This window comes from Manacus vitellinus, unplaced genomic scaffold (assembly GCF_001715985.3).
Source record: "Manacus vitellinus isolate BGI_N305 unplaced genomic scaffold, ASM171598v3 scaffold_0_pilon, whole genome shotgun sequence".
NCBI classification, from domain to species: Eukaryota; Metazoa; Chordata; class Aves; order Passeriformes; family Pipridae; genus Manacus; species Manacus vitellinus.
Window position 1 is genome coordinate 3,616,299 of NW_021938789.1, and position 26,651 is coordinate 3,642,949.

General features: G+C 36.7%; 1 protein-coding gene across 5 annotated transcripts in view; it reads left to right on the forward strand.

Annotated features, from left to right (window-relative positions):
* Nucleotides 1-6,026: 6,026 nt before the first annotated feature.
* RGS12 (regulator of G protein signaling 12) overlaps nucleotides 6,027-26,651 on the forward strand; it is a 78,488-nt gene continuing 57,863 nt past the window's right edge. For all 5 annotated transcript variants that reach the window (XM_018088898.2, XM_018088905.2, XM_018088912.2 and 2 more), the window contains exons 1-2: nucleotides 6,027-7,965; nucleotides 22,438-22,557. In XM_018088898.2, the coding sequence (XP_017944387.1) occupies nucleotides 6,109-7,965; nucleotides 22,438-22,557 (1,977 nt within the window). In that variant the 5' untranslated portion in view covers nucleotides 6,027-6,108. The remainder of the gene's footprint in view (nucleotides 7,966-22,437; nucleotides 22,558-26,651) is intronic.

Genomic DNA, 26,651 nt, shown 5'->3' on the forward strand with positions numbered 1-26,651 from the left:
CAGACAGGTGCCCACGGGTCGCCCCCGGTGCCCGCGGGATGCACCCAGACGCCGCCAGGAGCCGGAGCCCGCGGGAGCGGGGCTTTGGGAGCGGGTGTGCGAAGCTGCGCCGCATCCTGCCGTGCCCCTCCTGCCTGCGCCCCGGCAGAGCGCCCCGAGCCCTTCCCGGCCGCTCGTGTCCCTGAGCGGATCCCGCCTGAAGTGCTGCCCTTTCTTTGCGCGGCGCCCCAACAGTTCTGTAACGTGTTTGCAAGAAAAGAAGGGGGGAAAAAAATGCCTGACTGCCAAAAAAACCTTTTCCCCTTCTTAAATGCAACAAATGAAACTGTAGACGCATGACTGTCTATACAACAGCTTTAGAAAACTTTGTCCGTAGTCGCATGGCTCTTGTCAGACAAAACAGCAAATGTCCTATTTATGTTCCTTACACTTTGTACATCGACGTCGGTGTGAGAACAGTTTTTATTAACAACTACTTTTTAGCCTGCTTTTACTAATTACAGTCAGTATTTTTTGAATGATCACGCTCGGTACAACTAATTGTTTTGTAGCAAAGCAGTTGCTGCTGATACAGGGAACATAATGGTGTGTTTTGCCAATTCTGAAATGCTGATAAGGTTTTTTTTATTAAAATATTGTCCTGCCCAAGTTCTCAAACGACTGGTAGCTGTCTTCTACAGGTTGTGCTGTTACATTTCTCGTGTAACTTGTCTATAAACATGTACCGCATTTGAATAATTAGTGGAATTCAAATTTTATAACTTCATTTGAGCTTTGTAGTTACTTGGCATCATTAGTGAAAGTCAGTTCACAATGATGCCTTAAGATGCCTGAAAGAGTGTGATCCATGCTGAAGAGTCTTTTGCATTACTTCAAGATGTGTGTGAGGGATGAGGGAACAGTCCCTCTCCTCTATGCATTTCCACTTTGCATGCTTTATCCTTTTACAGTCCCACTATTGAAAAACAAAATTAGGCCAGACAGTTCTTTGCTGTGTCTCTGCACATTAATATGGATCCTGTAGTGCTGAGTATCAGCTCATTTGTAAAGGCTTTTTGAAAGGAACTGGTGGTCAGTCAGGTAGTCTTAAACTTCACATGCTCCCCCACTGCCCTCTGTAACTGTGAAGGTTAGACTGTAACAGCAGTGTGCCTTCTGTTTCTGTTCTTTTTGTTGCTATGAGATAACAAGAGCAGAAGCAGGAAACAAACCGCCTCTTTCTCTTGAAAGTAAGCAAATAAGTGTTATTTTCTTTGGAGTGGAGGGTTTGAAAATGACCTGAAAAGCCAGCATGGATATGTAAAAACATTACATACAGAAATGCAGTGTTTGTGGGCTAAAGTACAATCCAACTGTAACTGGTATTTTTGGTGGTTTATACCCCACGAATAATTGCTTCAAATGGTAGACCAAAATGTGTGCTGGCAGAAAACTCAAATGTTTCATTTTGTTTTGCAGTTCTATGACAAAGCTGATGTATATGGGCAAATTATGTTATTTCACATTCGTGTATATATTAGTGTTTTTGTCTGAAATGTTCTGTGAAATATTTTGTAGTTATAAAACTACAAAGCTTTATCTCAGTGCAAGTAAGATGATGTCTGTTTCACTACATTTGTACTTTGTTTCACGTTGGAGAAACTACACATTTTGTAATTTATTACAGGAAAAGGTTTTTCAGACATATGATTACTTTGAAACTGTGTGTCATGGTTCCACAGTTCAAACCACTACCCTGTGGAAGTCTGTGCCACTTCTGTGCCATATCTCTTCATCTCCACGTTTCAAATCTGCAAAGAAATTAAAAGAAAACTTAGGCAATTAGATAATTTAGTTTTGAACTAGTTTGTTAACAGTTTGTCAGTCAACAAATCTCTGTTGGAATCTCTCTGCTTATGAGAAACTATTTTTGTAACTTTTCCATTTGCCTGTCACAGCATTTTTGCAGAGAAACATACTTGATTACTGAAGGTTCTTGTAGAAGAGATACATTTGTCCTTTGTCTCGAAGTTTCCTAGATAAATTTAGTGAGCTGTTCTTTGTCATGGTTGAAATTGGCACAAAAAATGCACAGTAATATTCAGGTACTGAGGGAGGGAAAAGGTGATTTTTCCAGTGAAGTAACACAGTTTTATTCTTTGGTTGGTATTTGTTTTGTTTCGTTTTATTTTTATTTTAGTGGATATACACATTAATAGCAAAACCCCTTTAATGTTGAATTACTTCCTGACTTTAAACTCACAAAAGTACATAAACATATCAATAGGTGGAAGACTTCACACCTGTGGAACATCATCATTAGAGAAAAGTAATATACTAGCAGCCTGCTGTTTTGTTTTTATAATTGTCAGGTTTTTGAATGATGTTCCATTATCAGTGGTTATCATCTGAAACAAATGTTTGATGTGTTAGGAGCATAGGTTAGGAAGGCAAATAGATAAAATGACTTGTGAATAGAATTACAAGGAACTCTCTCTTAGCAAAGTGGAATTGTGAGGCAAGAAAACACTGGGGTTTGCTTCTTCCCAAGAGCACCCTAACTAAATTTTCATTGTACATTTTTTTTATAGTGGCATTTAGGGTACTTTTTTATAGAATAGAAAGATAACTGGAAATCTGTTTTTTTTTTTTCATCAGCCACTTCAACATTACAATATTGAATCTTAATTTTTTAAGTAACAACTGCTTTTTATTATATTTTTATTATATTTTTAGAATGAGATTATTTATAATCTCATACTCTTTTAATTGTTTCCTTTCCTCCTGCAAGCTAGTAGTGCACTTTTAGGTGCCAGATACTACAGGGCATTATATTAGGTTAGCAGCAGAATTTTGGAGGGTACCCAGGGGGCACATTAGGCTATTCTCCAGACAGTTGAGAACAGAAATATTCACTATAAGGCAAATTAAAACACATGTATTTTGACGCTCCTAGATAGCAAGTTTTTATTTACTGATAGGCATTTATTAGTTCATTTTTTTGGTTGGAGAACTACCTCTTGAAATGTTTAATAATTATTCTCAAAAAGTAACAGACCTACTTAGAGATAGCTGAATGCACAGTGATGTCTTAGTTCCCAAGTTTAGCTTCATCAGGAAAGGTTCAAACTTGGTTTAAGGCATGAGAACAGATGCAAGTTGAGGGGTGTCTCTTACAGCCATGTAAGAGTTAAGTTTGGTTAAATGTTTGCAAAGCATTTCTTATGTTATGATTTCCATTCAAAGGTTAAGTGTGAAGTTTCATTACTTCTTACAGTTAAGGGTTTTTTTTGGTCTAAAACTGTAGGAAAACTGTTGCTAATGAAGCTAGATAATTGCTATATTAAAACAATTTGCAAAAACCATACTACATTGAACAGTCACAGCTGCATTGTCAAGACAAAAAACCTAATGTCCCTTTGTTCAAAACATTACATGCTAAACCCCAAAAGTAAAGCCAACAGGATGTCTTCTAATATCTTGAAGGCTGTCCTGTTTTGGGTTTGGAAGGGTCCTAAGGGAATTACATCCCTTAGTAGAGTATTTAGTGGAATATTCAAGCAATAAGAGTGGTTTTTTAAACTTCATAATCAAAGAGCTCATAAGTACTTAAGTAGTGAAGACTTTGATCCTAGATTTTATTTTAGTTTTGGTTTGGTTTTTAATTGGTGAAACTTTTGAAATAATTGCCCTTCTATTTGTTCTAACCCAGGCAGAAATACTGTGAAAGTAGTAAACTGTGGATTGAATCACATTCTGAGTATGTTTTTTTGTTATTTCTGTAGCTGAGAACAATGTCAGAAGGATTTCTTAGTCATTTTTCTTCCATGCAAGCAGTGGGTGGGACACCACTAATTTAGCACTTTAGATGTGATAAAGAAATGTGTTGTCTCTGTGTGTATGTGTATATATATTTTTATTGTGTGTTTTTATCCAAAACGTTGCCTGCATTTTGCCCACATATACAAGATACTTGCTTTCAAGTACCTTACACGCCTTAAGTATGGTACAATGTGACTGAGTTATGAATAAGCCTGTGGACCAAGTCAGAGCAGTAATTATTTTCAGATTAGTCTTCCATCATCCCCATATCACCATTGGCCAATCAGAGGTCAAATCAGTCCAGCACTTTAATTACCTAGGCAGCCTCATCTCCTCGGATGGTAAGATTGACGGAGAGATAGACAACAGGTTAGCAAAGGCATAGAGTGCTTTTGGAAAACTCCATAAAAGAGTTTGGTGAAATAAGCACCTGAAGAAAAGCACCAAGATCAGTGTTTACAGAGCCATAGTGTTGTCTACTCTGCTATACGGATCTGAATCATGGGTCATTTACCGCCACCACCTGCGACTCCTAGAACGCTTCCATCAACGCTGCCTCCGTACGATCCTAAACATCCACTGGTCAGATTATGTGACCAATACATCTGTTCTAGAACAAGCAGCAGTCACAAGCATTGAGGCCATGTTGCTGAGAACGCAGCTGCGTTGGGCAGGGCACGTCTCCAGGATGAAGGACCACCACGTCCCTAAGATCCTGCTTTATGGTGAACTTACCACCGGCTGCCGCAAGAGAGGAGCCCCGAAGAGAAGATACAAGGACTCCCTGAAACAACATCTCAACCTTGGCCATATTGATCACCACAACTGGTCTACTCTGGCCTCCAGTCGGGAGGTCTGGAGACACACCATCTACAACGCAGCTCATGCTTTTGAGAACACACGCAGGATCACCCTTGAGGAGAAAAGGCAATGCAGAAAGATTCGTACCTTGCAGAATTTACCTCCTAAGGAGTCTTTCTGCTGTGCCTTTTGCAACCAGATGTGCCTGTCTCGTATTGGCCTTTTTAGCCACCAGTGTGCTTGTAACAAATGTGGGTAGTGCCCTTCTCAAATCTTCGTTCACGAAGCCCAGCCATGAGTTCTCACTTGCTCAGATGGAGTTTATTGTGATTTTATGTAGCTGTAGTCCTATGGTTATTTCTGTCAGTCATCCTCCAGACCTATGGAAGTGAGAGTTCATATCATACAACAAGGGGATAGTTTCAAAAGTTGAACAAGTTGTCATTTTTTTAATTTGTGTTAAGACATTTTTATGCATTTTAACCTGCTTAGTGGAAGAAACCTCTCTAAAACAATGGAATTTACCCAGAGTATATTTTAGAACAAGACATCCAGACTTCAATGTCAACACCAAAATGTAATGAAATCTACTATTTCTTGCTGTTCATGTAAAGCTGCTTTATATTAATTCTAAAGTCATGACTAGATTAACACTGGCAGCACGTGGAGTTCCTTCTTTCTCACTCTAGTTTTTTTTTCTTTAAATTTTTAAGCTAAACTAAAACACATGGATGTTGGAATGACTGATTGAAATGCATTTTTACAGTGTTTGCTTTCTGACAAATTGGTTTGGAATAGATTAATTGGTTGGTGTAACAGCAAATCTGATCTTGGATCCCTTTGGTCTGATCCATGACTGAATGCCCATTTGTTGTTGCACATGTAACTTAAATGTGTGTAAGAATGTTGAAGTTTGAGATACCTACTTTAAGCTGCCCTTACAGTCAGTCAGTGGAGAGATACAGGCATCTCTAGGGGTAGTTAATCTGTTTTACATGGATATGTGTGGTACCTGTTTCTATACATTGAATGTTAAGGGGTGAGGTGTAGCTGAGTGGATAGACACGAGCTCTCATTTTGATGCTGCTGGGAAAGGATAGATGAGCTTCATCCAGGATTTTCACTGTGCTGTAAAATGCAGTGGTATTGCAATGGTGCAGTAAGCCAGAAGTTAACTGAATAATAGATAATGTGGGGGGGGGTTGGGAGGACATAACGTGCTGTAATATAAAAACACTGACTGGACATCAAAAGGCTTAGGTTCTGTTCTTTGCCATTCAGTCACTTTGTCATTTTAGACAGCCACTTCATTTGGATTTGCTACTCCTTTCTCATAAGTAAAATTAAGACTACTGGGTACTAAAAGCCCTGAGATGTGATTGAAAATTAAAATGTCTTTTTTCTTTCTTTCTTTAGGACTTCATCAGGCAAAGGAGTGATGCTCTTGAAACATGACAAAAATCTGGACTAAATAAAAGTTTTCCTATTGCAGGAGTAAAATCCAAAATGTATAGGCCAGGGGAAACAGTCAAACGTCGACTCAACATGCATGCTCCTCCACGGATAAGAAGTGTGGAAGTTGCTAGAGGAAGAGCAGGTTACGGGTTTACCCTTTCTGGACAAGCTCCTTGTGTTCTTAGTTGTGTGATGAAAGGAAGCCCTGCAGATTATGTTGGACTTAAAGCAGGAGATCAGATATATGCAGTTAACGAAATCAACGTGAAAAAAGCCTCTCATGAAGATGTAGTGAAACTTATAGGAAAATGTTCTGGAGTCCTGCACATGGTCATTGCTGAAGGGATTAGTCATCTAGATTCATGTTCGAGTGATGAAGAAGTTGGTTTTTATGATGGGAAGGGGTGGCTGAAACCCAAACCTGACTCTAAGGCTCTGGGTATAAACAGAGCAGAGAAAGTTGTTGAAGAAATGCAGTCTGGTGGCATCTTCAACATGATCTTTGAGAATCCTGCTCTTTGTGCTGGTAACTCAGATAATTCTGCACCAAAACAAAGATCATTTTCAGTTTCTGCTGCTATGAAATTTGAAACTGGCAATGAAAGTGTAAGCAATCCAAACCTACTGTCAAAGGAAGAAATAGCCAAAGTCCTGAATGATGATTCAGTTTTCAGACTTGGACTGGAGGGCGCAGAAGACTTTGGATTAGATGCAAGCATTTTAAATGTTGCCATGATCGTAGGTTACCTGGGCTCAATTGAACTTCCTTCAACAACCTCGAATTTGGAAAGTGACAGTTTGCAGGCTATTCGTGGATGCATGAGACGTCTGCGGGCGGAGCAGAAAATCCATTCCCTGGTGATGATGAAGATAATGCATGACTGTATTCAGCTCTGCAGTGACAAATCAGGTGTCGTGGCAGAATATCCTGCAGAGAAACTGGCATTCAGTGCTGTTTGCCCAGATGATAGAAGATTCTTTGGACTAGTTACAATGCAGACAAACGATGATGCAAGCTTGGCTCAAGAGGATGAAGGGGTTCTGAGGACATCTTGCCATGTTTTTATGGTGGATCCTGAATTATTTCATCATAAAATTCACCAGGGTATAGCAAGACGGTTTGGACTGGAATGTACAGCGGATCCAGATACAAATGGCTGTCTAGAGTTTCCAACATCATCTCTACCTGTTCTGCAGTTTATTTCTGTCCTGTACAGGGATATGGGGGAACTGATTGAGGGAATGCGTGCGAGGGCTTTTCTTGATGGTGATGCAGATGCTCATCAAAATAATAGTACAAGCAGCAACAGTGATAGTGGAATTGGAAATTTCAACCAGGAAGAAAAGAATAATAGAGTTCTGGTGGTTGATTTAGGGACCAACCCGAGTAAACACATTCCTAACAGCCTGTGGGAAAATCCAGTAGGAAGGGGACAAAATCAACCTGCTTCCCATTGGAATGGCTTCTGTCATGAGCAAGAGGGAAGCATTCCTTTGGAAGTAATACAGAATGATAAGACCCAGAATGTAAGCAAACACTTAAGTCCTTCTGCTCGTATTGAAGTGCCATTGGTTTCCTCCCGAAATTCAGTACCTCCATCAAAGAAAAATGCTGCAGGCACAGGCAATCAAAGGTGGTTGCCTGTGCATGTGTTACAGGAATGGCAGCATGGAAATGCCAGCGACCAGGAGTCGTACACGGATTCTACAGACGGCTGGTCAAGTGTTAACTGTGGAACCCTTCCCCCACCAATGAGTAAGATTCCAGCTGACAGGTACAGAGTCGATGGCAGCTTTGGTCAGCCTCAGCTGAAATCTCACAAAAATGAATGGTCTAAGAAGATGTTTTGCATTCAGAACAAATTTGGCCCTCCCCACAGTATTAGGAAATCTAAAGAAGATAAAAAGGTAAGAATATGTTGACATTGGTTCCTAAAAATACCCCAAAAACCCCCACCCAAACCCATCAGCCTATGGTACTTTTACACTATAATATTTGCATACTAAAATGTAAATGTATTATATCATTTACAAAATTTCAGATGAAGGAACTAATATGGTTCTTTCTTGTTTGCAGAGGCGTTGCATATTCCTCTTTAATTTAGTGCAGCTCTGGAATTGTACTTCTGCTGGAAGTGTTGTCTGTTAGTGTTTTCTCACATTTCTTCTTGTCTCTTCATTGTTTCCAAATGTTGCAGTGGCATTGCAATGAAAGGAGACATGACAATTTAGCAACTTCAGTTTCTTTTGACCTCCAGCAGCAAAAGAATGGAAACAATCTGGATCTTAAGTCTGGTTCTTTTTTGTAGAAGACTGGCTTGCAAATGTTGTTATTTTATCTATCTAATCTATGGTATCTATTTTTATAGAGATGTAGTCTAATCATTAGTCAAAAACCTGGGTTATAGACTTTTAGTTTTAACTGAATAAGACTATTTTATTACAAAAATTGATTCCAGCAAACCTCTCAATACAAGTAGCATTAAAAACTGACATCAAAAACTATTCCTTAGTGGTAGGTGACAAATCTAACATTCTGCCAGTAAGCTGTAGTTCAAATTTTATTCCAAATTACTGGATGAAGTAGATGAAGCATCTACTTGTTTTGTCTATATTAGACAAAGTGAGGCGATTAAAAAAAAAAAAAAGGTGTGGGAGGAGTATCCAAGTATACAACATGATTGCATACTGTTCCCTTTGTGACATACACGTTTTGCTGTTGAGGGAACTAATCTCTTGGGAGTCTGTTGTTGATAACTGGGATTTTAACAAAGTGGAGGTCATTGGTCCAACACTAACAGAATTAGTAGCAATGGTGTATCTGAAATATTTGCTGACTCCAGGAAAAGACAGAACGTTGTAGTCCAAATTAGTCTTCAAGAAGCTTTGTCAGTCCATGACAGGAAGTTTTGCTTAATAGATTGATTCAAATGTCCATCATGCTATCCAAATGTGTTTTGAAAAAATGTGACTTTTTTCACCTGATTAAAAATATACAACTGCTACTCAGGTTGATGACAGTAGAGGTTCATTAGTTGTTTCATTCTGTTACAAACAAAATCTTTGCAGTGCCGTGACAGTCAGTTGTAGACATTTAGGGTATTAGATTGCAGAACTTCAGAATGTTTTGATGTGAAAAGAAGAGTTATTTTATATTGCTTTTTCTGCACTGTGAAGCCAAAAACTTGCACATATGTTCTTTTGTATGCTTTTTGTGCTGAAAATAAAAAAAGTAAACTAGTATAGAGAATAGTTATACACCAGTGTATTGTGAAGGTGAAGTGAGTGCTATAGGCAGCAGTTTTCCAGACCCACAATGATGTATTAAATTTCATGTGATCTTAAATACAAGGCGATTCACACTTTCAAAAGGCAAATAGAAACTATCCAAACAGAAACACTAAATTTGTAAACACTGCCCACCCAAGGAGCTAAGAATCAGTTCTATCTGCTACCCTGAAGATTACATGCTTCATGATCTCTGCTGACAGACCAAGGAAAAGACCTCTTTATAGGCAGCACCTGGTACAGATGCGTTGTTCCCAAGTGCTCTTTGAAAACTGGACCAACTGCATTGGATGCTGCTTAAATTCCTTCAGGGTCTCTCTAACAAATTTTTATCTGCAGTGTTGTCCATGATAGTAATATGGATTGCATTTTTTTCCAGAAAAAAATATTTTGTGGAAATTACAAATATACTAATGAAAATCTCATAGAAAATTTTATACTTTAAGATGAAAGATGTTCTATATGTGGGCAAAGAGTAACAATATTTCACCTACTGTTTCGGTCAGATCAGCATAAACCAACACTAAGTATCTCAATCTTCCCTTTTGAATATATTTACTAATAAAATAGACATCCTGTTCTTTGATTAGTAACAAATTTCTTTGAAAGAACACATTTAAAATGTTCCTACATGGCTTTAGCATTTAGTGTCTTCATTAAGGCTACAGAATGTCTTTGGCATTTTAGTATTGTTTTCCAGTATTTTTGAAGGCTGTCGAAACTGATGAAAAAGCTTAGGAAGGTTATTCGGAGTAAGGCATAGAGATGAAGTTGTACAATGTTCTCATCTTGAATCTGTAATGAAAATAGTCAGGGGATGTACTTTATTGGTGAGTGTACCTCCATATTTTAGGTACTACAGAAATAGGGAAAATCTGGGTTTGCATCTTAGAGCATTAGTTCACTTTCATAAGAGAGTGATATTCAGAAATTCAGATTCTCTTTTTTCTTTGTGTGAAAAGTTAAGACTGCCTATTCCAAACCATTATTCAGGTGGGTTCTAGAAAACTACACATACTCAGCTTCCTGTGACCTTTTTAAGTGCTAAGGACTTATTTTACACAGCATGCTCAGACTCATTCCAGTCACGGAATAAAGTATATGAAGTGGCTACATGGGATTAAATTCATATTTTTACAACCTAGTGGCTTAGTCTAGTGCTTCGTTTGGCAGAGCAATCTTTAAATTGCTTTTAATTAAGGTGAGTTTTTTGTCCTTTACGTCAATACTGAAGGTAATATATCCAGTGAGTGAGACTGTATGGAAGCCACTAGAGGGAGAAAAGGTTACCAAAGCTAGAATTTCTTGTGATGAAATCTCTACTTCCATATTATATACTGTCTGCCTTGGAGCTTTCATTACACGAGTTCCTGGATGCACTTCTGCATTAGCAGAACTGCTGTGCAGCTAAACAGCGATGATCACAGCATGTAATTCTGAAAAATACGTTGTATCATACAATACTAGTGGGGGGTAAGATGGGCCTAAACTATTTCCAGATTTTATAGCTGCACTTACAAAACATTTGTGAATTGCACAGCACACAGGAGCAGATGTGAGAAAGCGTTAGTGCACATATCTGTTTAAAATTGCACTTTCAGAACTGAGGCTGGGAAGTGTTTCTTGTGGGTAGGAATAGATTTGGTGTTTCAGACTTCACAAGGAAGGAAATACATTTTCTGAGCTTTGTTTTCCCTTTAGTGATAATGTTTTTCAGCTCAAAAAGTAGAATTATGGTTAATTCTGTAATAATTGGCAAACCTGCTTTTAAAATATTAATTTTCTTTACACTGCTCTAAAGCATTTTAAAATTCAATATAAGTGTGAATAGTTGAAACTAGTTAAAAATGCCTGATTTGGTTGCTAGTGAATAGCATGAGGTTTTTTGTTTTGCTTTAAAATGTTCTAAGAGAATATCCCTAAATTACTGAACTCATACTTTCACAAAAGCTGTATATCTATTTTTAACTCTTAAATGGTTTCTAAATGGTGTCTTTTAAATTTATTTTTTTTTTGTATGTGGGAAGAGGAGAACTAAATCAGGGAAATTTTGGTTCCAATGCATGTCTTCTGAGTGAGATTTACTGGAAGGTGCCTCTGGCCCTGTGCACCTCTAAAATTATTTCCTGTACTAAACTTCACATTTCTGGTGTTTCTTAAAAGTGTCACATGAACAGATTTCTATTGAAGCATCTAATGAGGATTTTTTGGAGTCTTCTTGACTTCTGTAGGTCTTAGACTGAAAAAAGCAGTGGGAGGCCTGATGATGTTGCTGAAATTCGCTGAAAAGTCAGCTCATGGAAGGCAAGGTGCCTTTCAATCTGGGAATGACCAAGGAAGATTTCTGGTGACCAGAAGCTTCTGAATTGTTTTAAGATGCTGGGTAGGGGTGTGTAGTCTTGTGAGGTCTATAAGACTAACATAAGAAGAGCCTGGTTATTTTTTCAGTGGGAATAGAATAATTCCTGCTTTTCTGTTTGTTATTCCATTTGCACTGTGCTACCTTTACTGTTGCATTGCTATTTTCACCTTTTTTAGCATCCTGCTGAGTTCCAGTCACTTACCTACTCACTCTTTTTGCATAATTTTTGGGTGACGCAAATGAAAAGCAGCATAAGCAATATGAAAACACCAGGGGATGTTAGGATTGGCAGGGGGCTTGAGAAATTGCCGAAAAGGGAAGCATTCCTTTCCCTCTAGACTAAATTAATGTAATACGTTTGATTTTGTTCAACCCTCGCTCTCTGTTTTCAGGCTAGTGCCTGGCCAAAGATATGTCTACCCATTACTGTTTTAAATTAAGTTTTACTGGGAAAATACTCTCTTTTCCACTGGGAAGCTCCATAGCAGTCAGTTTAGTCTTTAAGTTCTTTCTCCACGAGAACAGAACCCTAGGCATTGACCTCTCACCATTCTTAAAAAAAAAAAAAAAAGTTTGTTTTGATATTGTGGCAATGAGTATAACATTGAAGATCAAAAGAGGTTTTACAACCTGAGCCTGATAACTAGCGTTTGGGTAGGTTTATTCCAAGTGAATATGACAAATATGACAAATTACGTTACAATGTAATTAAAAAGCTTTTCAAAAATATGGGTATTGATTTTTAGAAACCCTTTCTGTTTCACATTGTTGCAAGACTTCTATCTTGACCGCATTATTGTTTGTGCTAATGAAACATATGAATTTGTAACTGGATCATATTTGTAGATCTTAAAGGAAGACTAAATAGATAATCTCATTATCTGAGACTCACTGGACAATAGTATTGCAAATATATATATGTAAATATATACACACATATGTATTCTAAACTATAGAATGTATCAACTGATACATTGAACCCTCATAACTCAAGCTACTGAAAATATTGTAAAAATGTAGAAGAGAGAAGACAGATATACAGTACTGTGGGGTTCACTAGTTCACTATATTATGTAATATAATATATAATATAATATAATATATTTCCTGGGCAACTATTATATATTATTGTTACTCTGGTTTGATCAGAAGTTTAACTGTAACTACTTCAGAGTTGTCTTTGTTTCCAAAGCAAGTGTTGTGGAAGAAGAAATGCTGGTAAGTTAAAAATGGAATTTTTTGGGGGGTGAAAATTTGTAGTTTGCTTCAGATCCAAGAATTGCAGTTTTTTAATGTTGGTAACTGGATGGTAAACTAATTGCAAAACAGATATTTTAGATGCAAAAACAATGTTGGCAAAGCTGTGTGGTTCCCATATTTGTTTTTTGTTGTATAATGACATGTTTTTTTCCCTTTCCTTTATAATTCTGTTTGCTCACTAGCTTAAATTGTTCTACCACAGCTGTTTATAAAGCAGAATTAATGGCAGCTGGATTGCTATTCTTATGCAGCACAATTTAATATTATCCTTTGGAATTATAGGCTTTGGTCTGATTTGAGATGTACGTATATACCTTAAAGAGAACTCAACTGAAATCCCAATCTGAGAATGTACTAATGTGAGTTAATCTGCAAAGAGGCATTTATAGGAAATAGGTCCTCTGATACATTTTGCTATGAGAAAATGAAAAGCAATTACATGTTTAGTAATTTCATTCAGCCTTTTCATGTGTATTGTAGTCTTCTAAAATTATTTTTAAAAATGGTCAGTTCTAGGATCTTTAAAATGTATGAAAAGTTAAAATAATTTGTGTGCTAGAAAGAAACTAGTGTGGAGAAAATAGCACTGAATGAATTGAAATAATGAAAAATGGTTTAATTTTTACATTTTAAACATAAAAGCTTTGAGAAAAGTGATTATAAAGTTATTGTCTGTGCAAAGATAGATCTGAATTCCTTGCAGTTGAGAAGATTTAGAGAAGAAAAGGAGCTGTAAAATACCAGTTCTTCACTGTAGAAATAGATCCATATGGAATAAAGGTCTTTAATTAACAAAAATAAGTATGGAATTTCTAGAACTTATTTGAAGTGGTACTTTTTGGCATTCTTGATATCACTTGATTTATATATTCCACAGTTTAATAGAGTGGAAAGAGAACACCACATAATTGTACTTTCCATATAGTTTCATTTCATACCTGCTAATATTTGTCATGAGAAATACTAACAATATTACTCTCTTTTTATTTTCTCTTAGTGATTCTATTTTGTTTTAAACCTCAGCCACCAATAACTTACTTTCCAGTCAGAAATCAGCTTATTCTTTTACTGTCCAAAAGTTTTTTCATAATTGTAATATAATTGGTTGCTCTAATATTATTTTTGAGATGGGTTGACCTGAGCTATAAGCAGTTTTAAAAATGTGTGGGCAGGCAATGTATTCAGAAAGCTTATTTCATGATTTCTTTTGCTTTTCTGATGATTCCTGATCAGAATTTTGATTGCTACTGATTATTGGTCTATACTGATTTAATGTTCCCAGCTAATGCCTACCTAATGTTCAAGATGATTTGGAGCCAGTTGTTATGTTGTCTGTAATTGTAATTTTCTCCATAGTTTCCCCTAGTGTACTAAGGTCTTTCTGTTCCTCTGCAGTTTCCAGCTAACAGACTTCCAACTCATGTAAAATACTATTATCTAGTTATATTGAGAAAATGATCTTACTATTTAATCTGCATTAATAACATCAAAATTTATGTTGTTGTTTTTTTTTTTTTCTTGAGAAGGGATTAGGATGGTACTGAAGTGTAGATGGTCAGTGTTTTATGCCTAATATCCTTAGTATGGGAGACAAGCAATAAATTTCATTTACTTGGATGTTCAGCATGACAGCACAGTCTCTTTTCTGTGTCTTCTGGGAGTGCATAGAGATCTTACATGAAATTTTACATCATTCTTGATTGTATTATGGGTCAAACTGCCGTTCAAAATGCTACTGTAATGGTTAGAAGGCAGTGAAATGTGTCATTATCATCTGATTAGTAAAGAAGTATTCTTAGAAGTGATCAAATCTATTGACCACTAATGGTGAATAATAGCATTTGAATTCTTTCTCATACTGGTGTCCCCCAGCCAGCTGCCCTCAAAAAACCAAACCAAAACAAAAACCAGACCCAAAACCATTGCAGGATTTGCAGTGTATTAAAGCCTGTGGAAAAGCTGACAGTAAAGTTTGAATCATGCTAGACCTTTTTAATTAACCCTCTCCTACCTGATCCAGTTTTGGGAGGTGCTGTCTGTCCATGATGATGGCAGCAGTGCAGGGCAGCCTGAAGGGTGTTAGGTTGTTGTGGTTTTGCCCATAGCACATGGAGCCTTCTCTATCAGCTTGTACTCCAGGACTTACTACTTCTGTTCCTGTTATGGTCCAGGGATCTGGACCACAGCCCATTCTTTTCCCAGTTCCCTCCCTCCTCTCTCTTTCAGAATACGAGTTGCCCTGACCAAACATATCCCATATTTCAATCCATCCTGTTCTCAGGCCCCACAGACCCTCATTTTACAGGTCCTGCAAGTTTCACTGTCAGTTTTGGGTGGGGAGCAGGTGATGCTGATGGGATGGGTAAAAAAGGGGGGTCATGGCCCACAGACTGCTCTGCACTGCTGTAGTGGGGTGGTCCCTCAGCTAACAGGACCCATAGTCAGGAGAATGGGTGCTTAGGGATGGTAGTGGACAAGAGAGGAAGATACAGCAACATCTTCCAGAGCAGGATTTGAGACTAATAGTGACAGCAGAATAATATTTGCCTCAACTACTTTTTTTTTGGTGTGTGTGATCCTTTCACTATTGAGATTTTGTGCACTGACTATATTGGCATTACTGTGGCATCCCTGTTTCCCATCCCTTTTCAAAAAGGTCTAAATTAGGAAACTTTCTTTCTGAAGTCTCAACCTTCATTTTTTATAAAGATGAACTGCTGATCCAGACTGACCCTTCTGCTGCTTAACAGCCGAGATTAAGTTTGGCAAGTTTTGAATATCTGCAGAAGTTTCAAATTATATGATCAGTGTATCTGAGTTCCAAACTGTTATGCATTTTACCATACAAAGTCATACAGTCAAACCTAAGCTTCAATAGCTGGAAATAGGAGTAGGGCAAATTAAAATTTGATGATTTTATAGTTAGTATGATTAAGCTCTGTGACACATAGAATGTACCAAATTCTATATTAGTTGAGCTCCCTAAACTGAGACATTTTAAATGCTGGTTTTCCTTTTTTTTTTTTCTTATTTTTTGATTGTTTGCAATAGCATCTCATCTGTGAAGATAAGCAACCTCCTTTTGTTATGTGCTTTTAGAGGCAATTTTAATAAAAGTTAGTAGTCAATTGACACTTGTACAGATGCTCAAAGACTCAGAGAGTTTTTGTTAAAAATTTAATTCATTCGACTTTTTAGTATATGGAGATGCTTACCTGGGGAGTTGTCTTTCTGGAGCAGGATGGCCAGCTGCTGGTAGTGATGGCTGTTTCTGTTGCAAGTATGGTTTAGATGGATTGTATAAAACTCCCCAGACTGTTGTTGTGGTGAACTTTTCTAATCCAACCAGCAAGCAGTTCTGTGTGACCATTCTTGCATGTGCATGGTCCTTTTGTGTTCTCTTAAACAGTCAGGACAAAGAATAGTACACTTGTTCCACCTGAACAGGAGGAGGAATATTTTCTGTCAAAATTAGCACATACCAGTAATGATATTTTTGTCTTTGAGCTCTTAGAACTTTGTCCACGACATTCAATTACTTTCTTAAAATTTTTTGGTTGAACATTTAAAAATATAAAACTATTTCACTCATGTGCCTGTGAATCTTGTGAGATTAACTTTTGTTGTGAAGCAGTTTTGAAAGCATTTGAAATCATACTTTGTAAACACAGAAGTGCAGGCTTGTGAGTGTTTTTTTAACTTTTTAGATTAGCTTCCCTTCTTATATTTTATCTTTCCTTCTTGCTGCTCTTCCATAGAGCAGCCAAAATCCCTGTCCCATAAGATTTAGCCCCTTTAGTTTCCTCTCAAGATCACAAACTGTAATGTGTTTTCAATGAAAATACTAAATTTGCTAGAAGCTGGCCTAAAGCCTCACAGTTTTTCTTTCTCCTTTTCCCCCCTTTCAGGATTCCTGTTGCCAGCTCACTCTATTCTGTCGTTGTCAGGGATGCCTGAACTCCTAACAAAAATCTCCCCCTTCCTTAACCTCTTGTACTCCAAGAGCTGCCAGTGTCCTCTCCTCACAACCCCCTTCAGCTTTAAAACTTGTTCCAGAGGAGAGGAATCTCATTGTTTTATTAGTAATATCCAGATACTTATTAGTAATGCCCAGACAATAACTGTAGAGAGACACGAAGACTATTTAGTACAAAATGGAAATTTCAGGTTGTTACCTATGACTTGTTACAACGTGATAGCAGTCGATAAGTGCATTTGCTGGAATGTGAAAGAGCATGATACAGCTCATGCCATAGCTGGGAATTTCTCTAAGAGGATTGAAGATGTTTTCTAAAGGTGTTTGGTTTCTTTGGGTTCTGAATAATTGATAAGGTTTCATCAACTTGCTTCTGTGCACTCAGGCTCCAGGTTAGAGTATCATATTGGCTAACATAGTTTCACCTTGTGTTTCTTTGGTAGTACCAGCTTAAAAGAGTTCCTGTCGTGCTCAGGCCAGAGTTGGCAGTGAATATCATCAGTTGTGTTGGCATGACTGTCTGTGGATCTGCCTTAGAAATAGGATTATTTCATTTGATAAATTATAGTTTACTGTTAGTGGAGATGACAGGACAGCCTGCTGCAATTTGTGAGCTTGCACAAGTGGTCAGAGGTACCTGAAGAGAGCATAGCCACCGAAAATCTTATATGGAACTACTGCCTACCTTGTTTATCCATTAAAATTACTTTTAAGTGCTCATCCTTTTTCTTTCTATCTTTAAATAATTAGAGTTCTGCAAGTCACCTTATATTACATCATTTTTGTTCTTTCTCTCCATGTTTGCAGTCTATCGTAACTCATGTGCTTCTTCTCTCTGTCTTGCTCATACATAAAGTACAACATTTTGCACTTCCCCATTTGTACTTTTCTTGTACACCTTTCTTGTTATCAGACAGAAACTCTTCTCCCTTGGACACATTCACAAACTGCTGCTATATCAGTCCTCCTCTCCTCTAGTTTTCAGTGTTTTTCTTGTCAAGTAGATTAAGAGGTAGCTCATCCATAGTGCCAAATAAGCAGGTTAAGCATTAAATTTAAAAAAAAGCATTTAAAGGAAAAGAAAGGCTATTGTTTGGTTGGTGATTGATCATTATTTCTGAGGACTGTATTTGCATCTGCCATTTCCTGTTAGCCTAAGGAAAAGGGGTGATCTAGTCATATATTAAAAAAAAAAAATTGCACAGACTCCATTGTCCTTTTTCTCTTATGATTATACATTTAACTGGTATTCCAGTCCATACTAATTCATAATTTTTACTTTTTTATAAGAGTAGAAAAAGAATGGATTTTTTTTGGAGCATTTGTACTTTAATTCTTTTAATCCTTTGTTGTTTTTCCTCTCCATCTGCCAAAGCATAACAGGATAAAGGCTTTTAGAGATATGTTCTTTTATACTTTCACCATGATAGATAGTGGTAGTAGGGTTGCAAGTATCTGTATTGCAGATAGGAGAGGGTGTGTTGGTGTAGCACATACTTTTCACTAATCAACTTGTTTTCACAAATTCTTGTGCTTTTTCTGTTGGCTTCCGGATTTCTGAAATTCCTAAAATGAAGACACTTAGTGAGGTGTCAGGTGGACTTCAGTTTCTAATTCTGTTCTGTGATAATATTTCTTAGATTTTTCTTTAATATCTAGATATTTTTAGTTTTCTTTTATAGATTTAGCAACACAGTCTTTCTGGAAGAGAATCTTTAAGGTAGGATAATAAACAGTTCTAGGGCTTATAGGCAATCTGTACTTAAAAAAACCCCCAACCCTACAACCTTGTGTTCATGTAGGAAATTTCAGTGTTTTAGTTTGGCAGCTAACAGAGGATGAAACAGCATTTGTTTCATAGAATGGTTTGGGCTGAAAGGGACCTTAAAAATCATCCAGTTCCAACCCCCCTGCCATGGGCAGGGACTCCTTCCACTAGACCAGGTTGCTTAAAGCCCCATCCAACCTGACCATTTTGTTGGTCATACAACAAGAGTGTATTGCTCTGAAATGTTTTTAGTTCATTTAGTGTTTTTTAATATCTGTTTAACAGTGTAATAAAGGCTTTTAGAAGTATGATAATTTCTTTATGGCTTACAGACTGCAAAATTTACATTAACATCAGTCACTGCATTAGCAATCTCTCTTGGCTCAAATACTGCAATTTCTTTAGCTGTGCTGATTTGTACATTCGAGTTTCAATGACTGTTTTCTCTTCAAGTCATGGATGCTATTATTTCCAGCTCTTCAGAGTCCCATGAAAAACATTTGTCAAAATGGTGGTATTTGCTTAAGTTACATGATTCTTTATTTACTTGTATGCATCTTTTTTAATTGATTTGCAGAAGGAGGTCTGCCTTCATAGTCTGAGCGTCTGGAATAGAGTCAAGAAAAGATGAAAAGGGAGACTTCCCAGGAAATTAAATACTTGTGAATTTGAGTCTCTTTTTTTCAGTAATGCCTTTGTTAATTTCCTAGATTATTAATTTGATTCTTCAGAGCAAGGAAGATATTTTTGTCAGTTGAAAACGTTTTCTTAATTGCAATTGTTATCCAGATGTGGGTTGAGGAAATGGTTAGCTTAGTGAATTTCTATATTTTGTAATAATTGCTTAAGCACTGTTTTATTCTCAGAGCCTCTTTTTTTTCCCTCCTGCTTTTATCTTTACTGTTCCATCCAGGGCTCAGTAGTGAGTTTTCTGTAACAATGTCAAAACCCATAAATAAAAACTTTGATTGGATACTAATTTACTTTCTTTTTTCTATTACCACACAATTTGCAAGTGGATTTTGTCCACTCTCTCTCTTTCTTTTTGTTATGCTTCTGCCCACAAATAGGTAAGCAGTGCTTACTTCCAAAATGGGGCATCTGATGATGATTAATCTTATCTAGAATCTGCTGCTCAGTGGAATCTAATTAGATTTGTCTTTAGGCACTTTGTTCCTCTTCCTTCAATTTGTAATGTTACTATTTCAAACTTTTTGAGTGTATATTCTCTAGGTGCCTGTCTTAATCTCCCTGAATCAAACATGGCAGTCTCTACTATTAAAACATATACTGGACAGTTTATGTTCTTTTTTGGGATGAAATAGAATGAAAAGTGAAAATGTATTCATTATTCAAAATAGATATGCCTGCTATTGATAGATTTTTTCCTTTTTTCCCCCCTTTCCCCACTTTTCTTTATGAAAGATGAAGTTCTCTGAGGGATGCATCTCAGAGAATGCATGTGCTCTCATTTGAGAAGCATGTGAAAGACCATTAAGCAGAATCCATACTGTGCAACTATTTCATTAGTTTCAAAATACCAGTTGTACTTGAACTAATGATATTGTTAATTTGCTGAGCTGTTTGTAGGCTGAGAGTTTCATCACTAATTCTCAGCTTAAAAATTTAAAAATTGCAGAACTAGTGTGGTCATACTGGACTAGTGGTGAAACCTGGTAGTTGTACACATATATTCATGTTGTTTTAACAGAAACATAGCCATACAGGAGGAACCATGTTAATGTTTGAGAGTTTGTGCAGCAATAGTAATGGATACTGCTGAATTTAGTCAGGGGTTAATGTGAAGTTCACTGTGTGACAGATTACTGCATTAGGCATAAACTCTATGTTTAGGAAATGCATAAGCTTTATCTTCAGGAAAGACTGGCATGACAAGTGTGAACCACCTCAGTAGTGCCTGCCTGGATGAACTGGTGATTTTAAAACTTGCTTAAAAAGATGCTCAAAAAACCCAGGAACTGTCCTCACTCCTGTGGGTGCTCTCTGTAGACATTTACAGAGAGCACCTTACCTGTCTTCACATTTAGCTGATCTTTTTAGCAGAAGCCATCTTAGCTTGTTTATACTGCACTTTTAAATTTTCTCTTATAAACCTTAAAGCTAATCTCCAGTTATGAGATTTCCAGTTTTCTTTGGCAGAACCTGCCCAATTTTCTTCTCAGCCAAAAAAAACCCCCAAACAAACAGAACACCAAAAAAACCCACAAAACAGCTAACCTTAGTAAATTGAAAATTGGAAGGGAAGGAGATTTTGTAGAAAAATTGATAACTTTTAATACTGAATAAAGTTGGACTCTCAAGCCTGTTGAAAGGATGAACTCTGTTACATACTTTGGATCCAGATTCCTGTATGTTGTGTTATGTCTTGACATTTCTATGAGCTTGTAAACAGGAACTGTTGTGAATACTGGTGATGGTCCAAGCCCAGTTGCTATAGAATAGTGCTGTCTCCGTGGGAATTAGCAAACAGGCAGACATCTTCTGTTGGGCACCTTTTATTGCAGTGAGGAGGCTGTATAATATTCTTGCTACCTTTCTCTGCTTTGTATGAGTGGTTGTTAGCATGAGATTATGAGGATGTGGTTGTTCTTTTGATTAATGTGACATATGTAGACTTTCCAATGATTGATCAAAGGGATATCAAAATATTTCAGAACTGAGAGCACAGAAACTTGCTCAAAGGAAGAAATGAACACAAATAGAAAATTTAATAAATATTACAAATCTGCCAAATAAGCAATTATAAAAGTACTAATATATACATTTTTAAGCTTACTGGAATGAAGAGAGATGCTGAAATGAAAGAGAATAAAATTTACTCTGATTTAAAATCTTTTATTTTCTAAAGCAAAAAAGCATCAGTAGACAGGGAGGAATTTTCTCCACAGTGAAAGGAATCCAAAATTTCAGGCATATAATCACAAGTTTTCATAATGTGGTGAGTTTATGTACATCTGCTTAGCACCAGTCACTGACTGTGTGCCTAATTTTAGGTTTAAGCTTACACTTTGCTGTTTGGCATAAACTTGATCTGTACATGCTGAGTAGCTTAACTGACATCTGGTGGCTTTTTAAGGATAAAGAGTATGATTATGTGGACAAGAGAAAACCATTAGATTTGATTACTGCAGCACCAACTGTAGTAATGGAACATCCAAGTGAGGTAGTCTCTTTCCTTAGAACAAAAGTTCCTGCATTTGGTACTGTGTGATTTAAGAAGTTGGACTTCACAGTAGCAAAGTTTTAAAAAAACCAAGAGTAGTGAAAGTAAGATTTTTAAAAATGTGGAGAAAGGTTCTAACAGAAGCTGGGTGACACAATTTCTAGGATGGTAATTTCCTATAGAAAAGCCAAATATCTTGTAATTGTAAATACTTTCCAGTTAAGACAGTACAGAGCTAGGATTGTCTTGCTTTTAATACTGACATCTAGAATGTGTACACTTAAGTGACCTAACTGACGTTTATACAGTAACTTAATGCTGAATGTTTAGGATATTTGACTTGAGACTGGAAAAGTCAACTTTAATGAATTTTAGTATGTGATTGTACAGGGGCATGGCAAGTGACCAACTTGTGTTGATTTTGTGGTCCTGTTACAGATCTTTGAATCCATCTCCTTAAAATTCAGATGCTGTCACTATGATCAGCAGTGTACTAAATTTAAAGAAGTAAAATAATAATATATGTTTTCTGTTTTGTTTAGGCTGCAAAATTTGGACATTCAGTGGGATTAAATCAGGCTCCTCCCCCGCGTTCTTCTGCTCGAAGATCATTTGGAAGATCCAAGCGATTTAGTATTACTCGCTCTCTGGATGACCTTGAGGTAAATAACTTCCACTTAGAACTTGGAAGTGATACTAAAGCTGTGTAAAGCAAAACAATATAGTTTTGCTGATCAAAACAGTTATAATATCTTAGAAATGGATGTATCATGGTGTATAAAAGAATCAAATGTTCATCATATTCTGCCTTTTGCTTAGCTGATGAATTTTGACAGCAGTTGAGAAAATGGAATTCATGATCATTGTGGTGATTTTGGGTCTTTCTCAGTGTAATATAGTGCTATTTCACATCTGGTATAATGTGAGCTGATGCCTGGGCCTCAGTGGCCAAACCATACTGATTTTGGTGAAAACAAGGAATGAAAAGCCCTCCTCCTGCTTTGCTGTAGGAACTACCTGTAGGAATATGGCTTCATAATATCTTCTAGTGTGCCTCCTCAGGAAAGCCTGACCTGGAGAGATTTTTCCCTTACCCCTTTATCATGCTTATCTGGAAGAAGGTTGGTGGTTGGGGAGAAACAAAAATATGTGCAGAGCTCTTGGCATAAGAGCCATGGAATACGCATTATACCACTCTTCATCACCGGAGGGAATGTGGCACACTGAGTCCTCTAAATGGGAAGGAGGTGTTTAAAAAGCATTTGAGATGGGAGGAGGAAAGGAGACACTCTTGAGTTTTCTGCTGTAGGAAAATGTAGGAAGAAAGGCATTTCACTGACTCTGAACTAAAGGAGAAGGGAGCTCAGTGCACTGGATTTTTAGGGAGCAGAATATATGGAGAAGCTTCTGGTGTGCTTAGGGAGTGCAGGTAGGAACTCTACTTATTTCTCAGCTGTTTTAAAGTTTTTTTTGTTGTGGTCTATTTCTGTCTTGTCTGAAGTGTCTTGTTTTAAAGTGTCTTGCTTTTTTTTTTCTTGTCATGAAAATGCTTTTTCATTTCTTTGCATTCATAACTTTAATACTGTAAGTGCGTAACTTAAACAAACACAGCAAGATCCTCTGAATAAAAGGGTTTGGGAACTATCCAGCTACATCTTTCTTAATCAAAAAATGGTGATTCTTCTAAATTGAAAAAGCTTGCTGCTATATATTACCAGTTTGAACAGAATTTCTGGTCGCAGTAAGAGAGAATCCTCTCAGAATATCAGAGTCTAGTGCTAGTTATTCACATGCAACAGGAAAAACAGTTCATTCCATGTTCTTCCACACTGAAATTTCATCCAGGCTTATGTGCACATCTCATATTTTGAGTGTTTTAAACACCAAGAATAAAATTTACTTTCTGTTGTTGGAGCTGTTTTACATTGCATAAATATTCATTAAAATAGGGACTTGGGACTTTCTGGTAATTTCAGAAAGATGTCATAGTTACTGGCCTAAAAAGTCCGTTTTTCCCTCATTATGTCTTAGTTGGTATTCATTAGTGTATGTAAATTGAGTAGCACCAACAGGAGGGATTAAGAATCTGTGTCCCAGCGTCTTAATTGTTACAGCAGTTACTTTGGATGGAGAAACTTACATTCTAGGTCACAATATGAACTGGACAAAGGAATAATCTGTATTAACATCTATTTGGATGAATGCCCTTACTACATGTAGCTGCTTGGGTGTGGACTGGTCTCTGTCAATTACTTCTTTTCTTGCTCTGCATGCCATAAGAGAACGATATCCCAGCCACCAGGAGAAGCTTCATATGTCAAAGTAATATAGTGTTGAATTATTTTAATTTTGGTTCAGACTTTAACGTTGCTACTGCAGCACTTGTCCCAAGGACTCTTAAACTAAATGTAGTAGAACACAATGTTGTTAGTGCATGTTTAGTTTATTTCAGGCCATCTATTTAGAGTTGCTGGAAGAGGAAATAACAATACCAGGAAATTCTTAGAGACTCCACCTTTGGAATAATGACCATGAACATATTGTATAGGCTACTTGCTTGCTTTTGTGTTCTTCTCAATTAGCAGAATGGATAAGGTACTAATCCAAACATGAATTTCCAAAGTTAATGTGCTTCTCTGAGCTTGTGGCTCTGATTACTGCTGGCATCCTACTTAATCTTCTAAACTGAGCAGTGTAAGTAGGTTCCATGGAGTTTCTTTTATGGGTATTTGCTGAACACTCTTTATTGCTTACAGGTCTAAAGAATGCTGTATTTGGATTTTTTGTTTAAGTATAAACTTGCTCCTTTTGTCTTTGGAGCTGCCATGTGTGTGAAATACCAGCCATGAGTGTTGCTGTCTGCTGCCATAAGGTGGCGTGATTTCTTTGAAATGTGTTATTTATTTATTTCCAAAAGATCTGTCCAAGCATAGAACATATTTATAGAAACTTTAATAAATAAAAACGTGATTGCAGAAGAACATTACATTTTTTCTTTTAAATTGTTATATTACGGCTGGCTATGCATGCATGGACAATATTTGTATAAGGTTAGAATTAGGTAATGATATAGTTACTCCTCCTTGAGCATTTTCCTCTTCCATGCAGAAGCTGTATTTTACATAGAAGAAAATAGACAAGTTCGTAGAATTAACATCTAGGTGCTGCTTTTACTAATACAACCTATACTCAAGATTATTTTAAATCTGCAGGGATTAAAATAGGATGAGAGTGCAAAATTAATGGTGAAGTTATGGTACAACTTTGGTAGGAAAAATGTCTCACAAAATATAAAATACACAATTTTATTTCTGAACTGTGGAAATTGTGCTGGTTCACACCAGGGCTGATTATGATTGTCCTGTAAGTTGGAACTGAATTCAGAAAAAGAACGTGTCTAATATATGCCTTAGTTATGTTGTTTTCACAGAAAATGTATTTAGAACTTTTTCTTTAGTAAATTACAAGAAACCTGGTTTTGTTAAGAACAGATTTCTCTTTTATGTAACAATGAATTTTCCTGTGTGAATAATTTGTCATTATGAAATAGTGTCCATCGACAACCATGTTAAAATTCTATGATTTGCACTAATTTTACTTTCTAGCACATTTCAGTTCATATTTTCAAGGTGTAACTTAAGCTAAAGGGACCTTTATAATTACTTAGTATTTGAATTAATAAGAGGGCATGATCCTATCTTTCTTCCCAGTTTTCTTCCCTGTAGGTAAATGCCACTGCTCTCATCCTCTTGCACAATTCTGTCCTGGCAGAGATGTTGTTTATAAGTTTATAAACACATTAAAGATGACTGTGTGAGACTGCAGAGAGTAGAACACTACCTATGGAAAAATTTACATTTAACAGAGTAATTCTTTAATTCATAAACAGTTTTGGAAACAGATTCCATAACACTTTCCACTGTAGCTCGTTCCATTGATCTTTTAATTTTTCTTGAAGTCTGTAAAAATGGGAGAACCTTGCAGTATTGTCTTGAAGTCAATTTAGGTTCCTCCTCACGAAGGAGACATTCAAAGCTGTTTCTTCCTGAAAATAATTTTGTTACTTGCACTTTTGGTATTTCTCTGTGGTTAAAAATAGGGCAGAGTAGTATAATGAGAGACATAATCTCATAGAGAAACAAATGTCAGACTCTTAGAGTATTGTTAAATAATCATTTAATGTAGAGATATTTTTAAAATTAAAGACAATTTAATTTTTTTAATCAAATATCAGGACAAAAAAAGATGGCTGTTGCAACTTTTCTTTTTGTTCTCATCCTGTTTTGTAAACCTTAAAGTTATATCCTGTATGAAAAAGAACATTTGTAGAGTTTAGTAATGTTTTCAAAGTTGGAATGTATCATATGTTCCTTTTAAAAGTCAGTGTGAGGACTTTTGTTAGAATGTTCCATCTTAATTATAACCATTAATAATGTAGTATTATTAGGTGTTATTATAGATAATAATGCTTGATTTTTTTTCCTGTTTTGTTAATTCCACTGAATCAACTATTTTTTTGCATTTCATCTGCTCATTGAAAGCATGCAACACATCTCTTTGATATGAGGTTTTTATACTAATGAATGACATGTCTCTGCTGGATATTAGCTTTGGCATCTGTGGGTGGCAAAACCCCCTAAATGCTCATTTGACTTAATAAGGAGTTTTTAAGTGGATACCTGTCTTTGGTTGACTGATTTAAATAATCAGACAAAGCTTACACAGGGAGATAATAGCTTATATTAGACCAACTAGC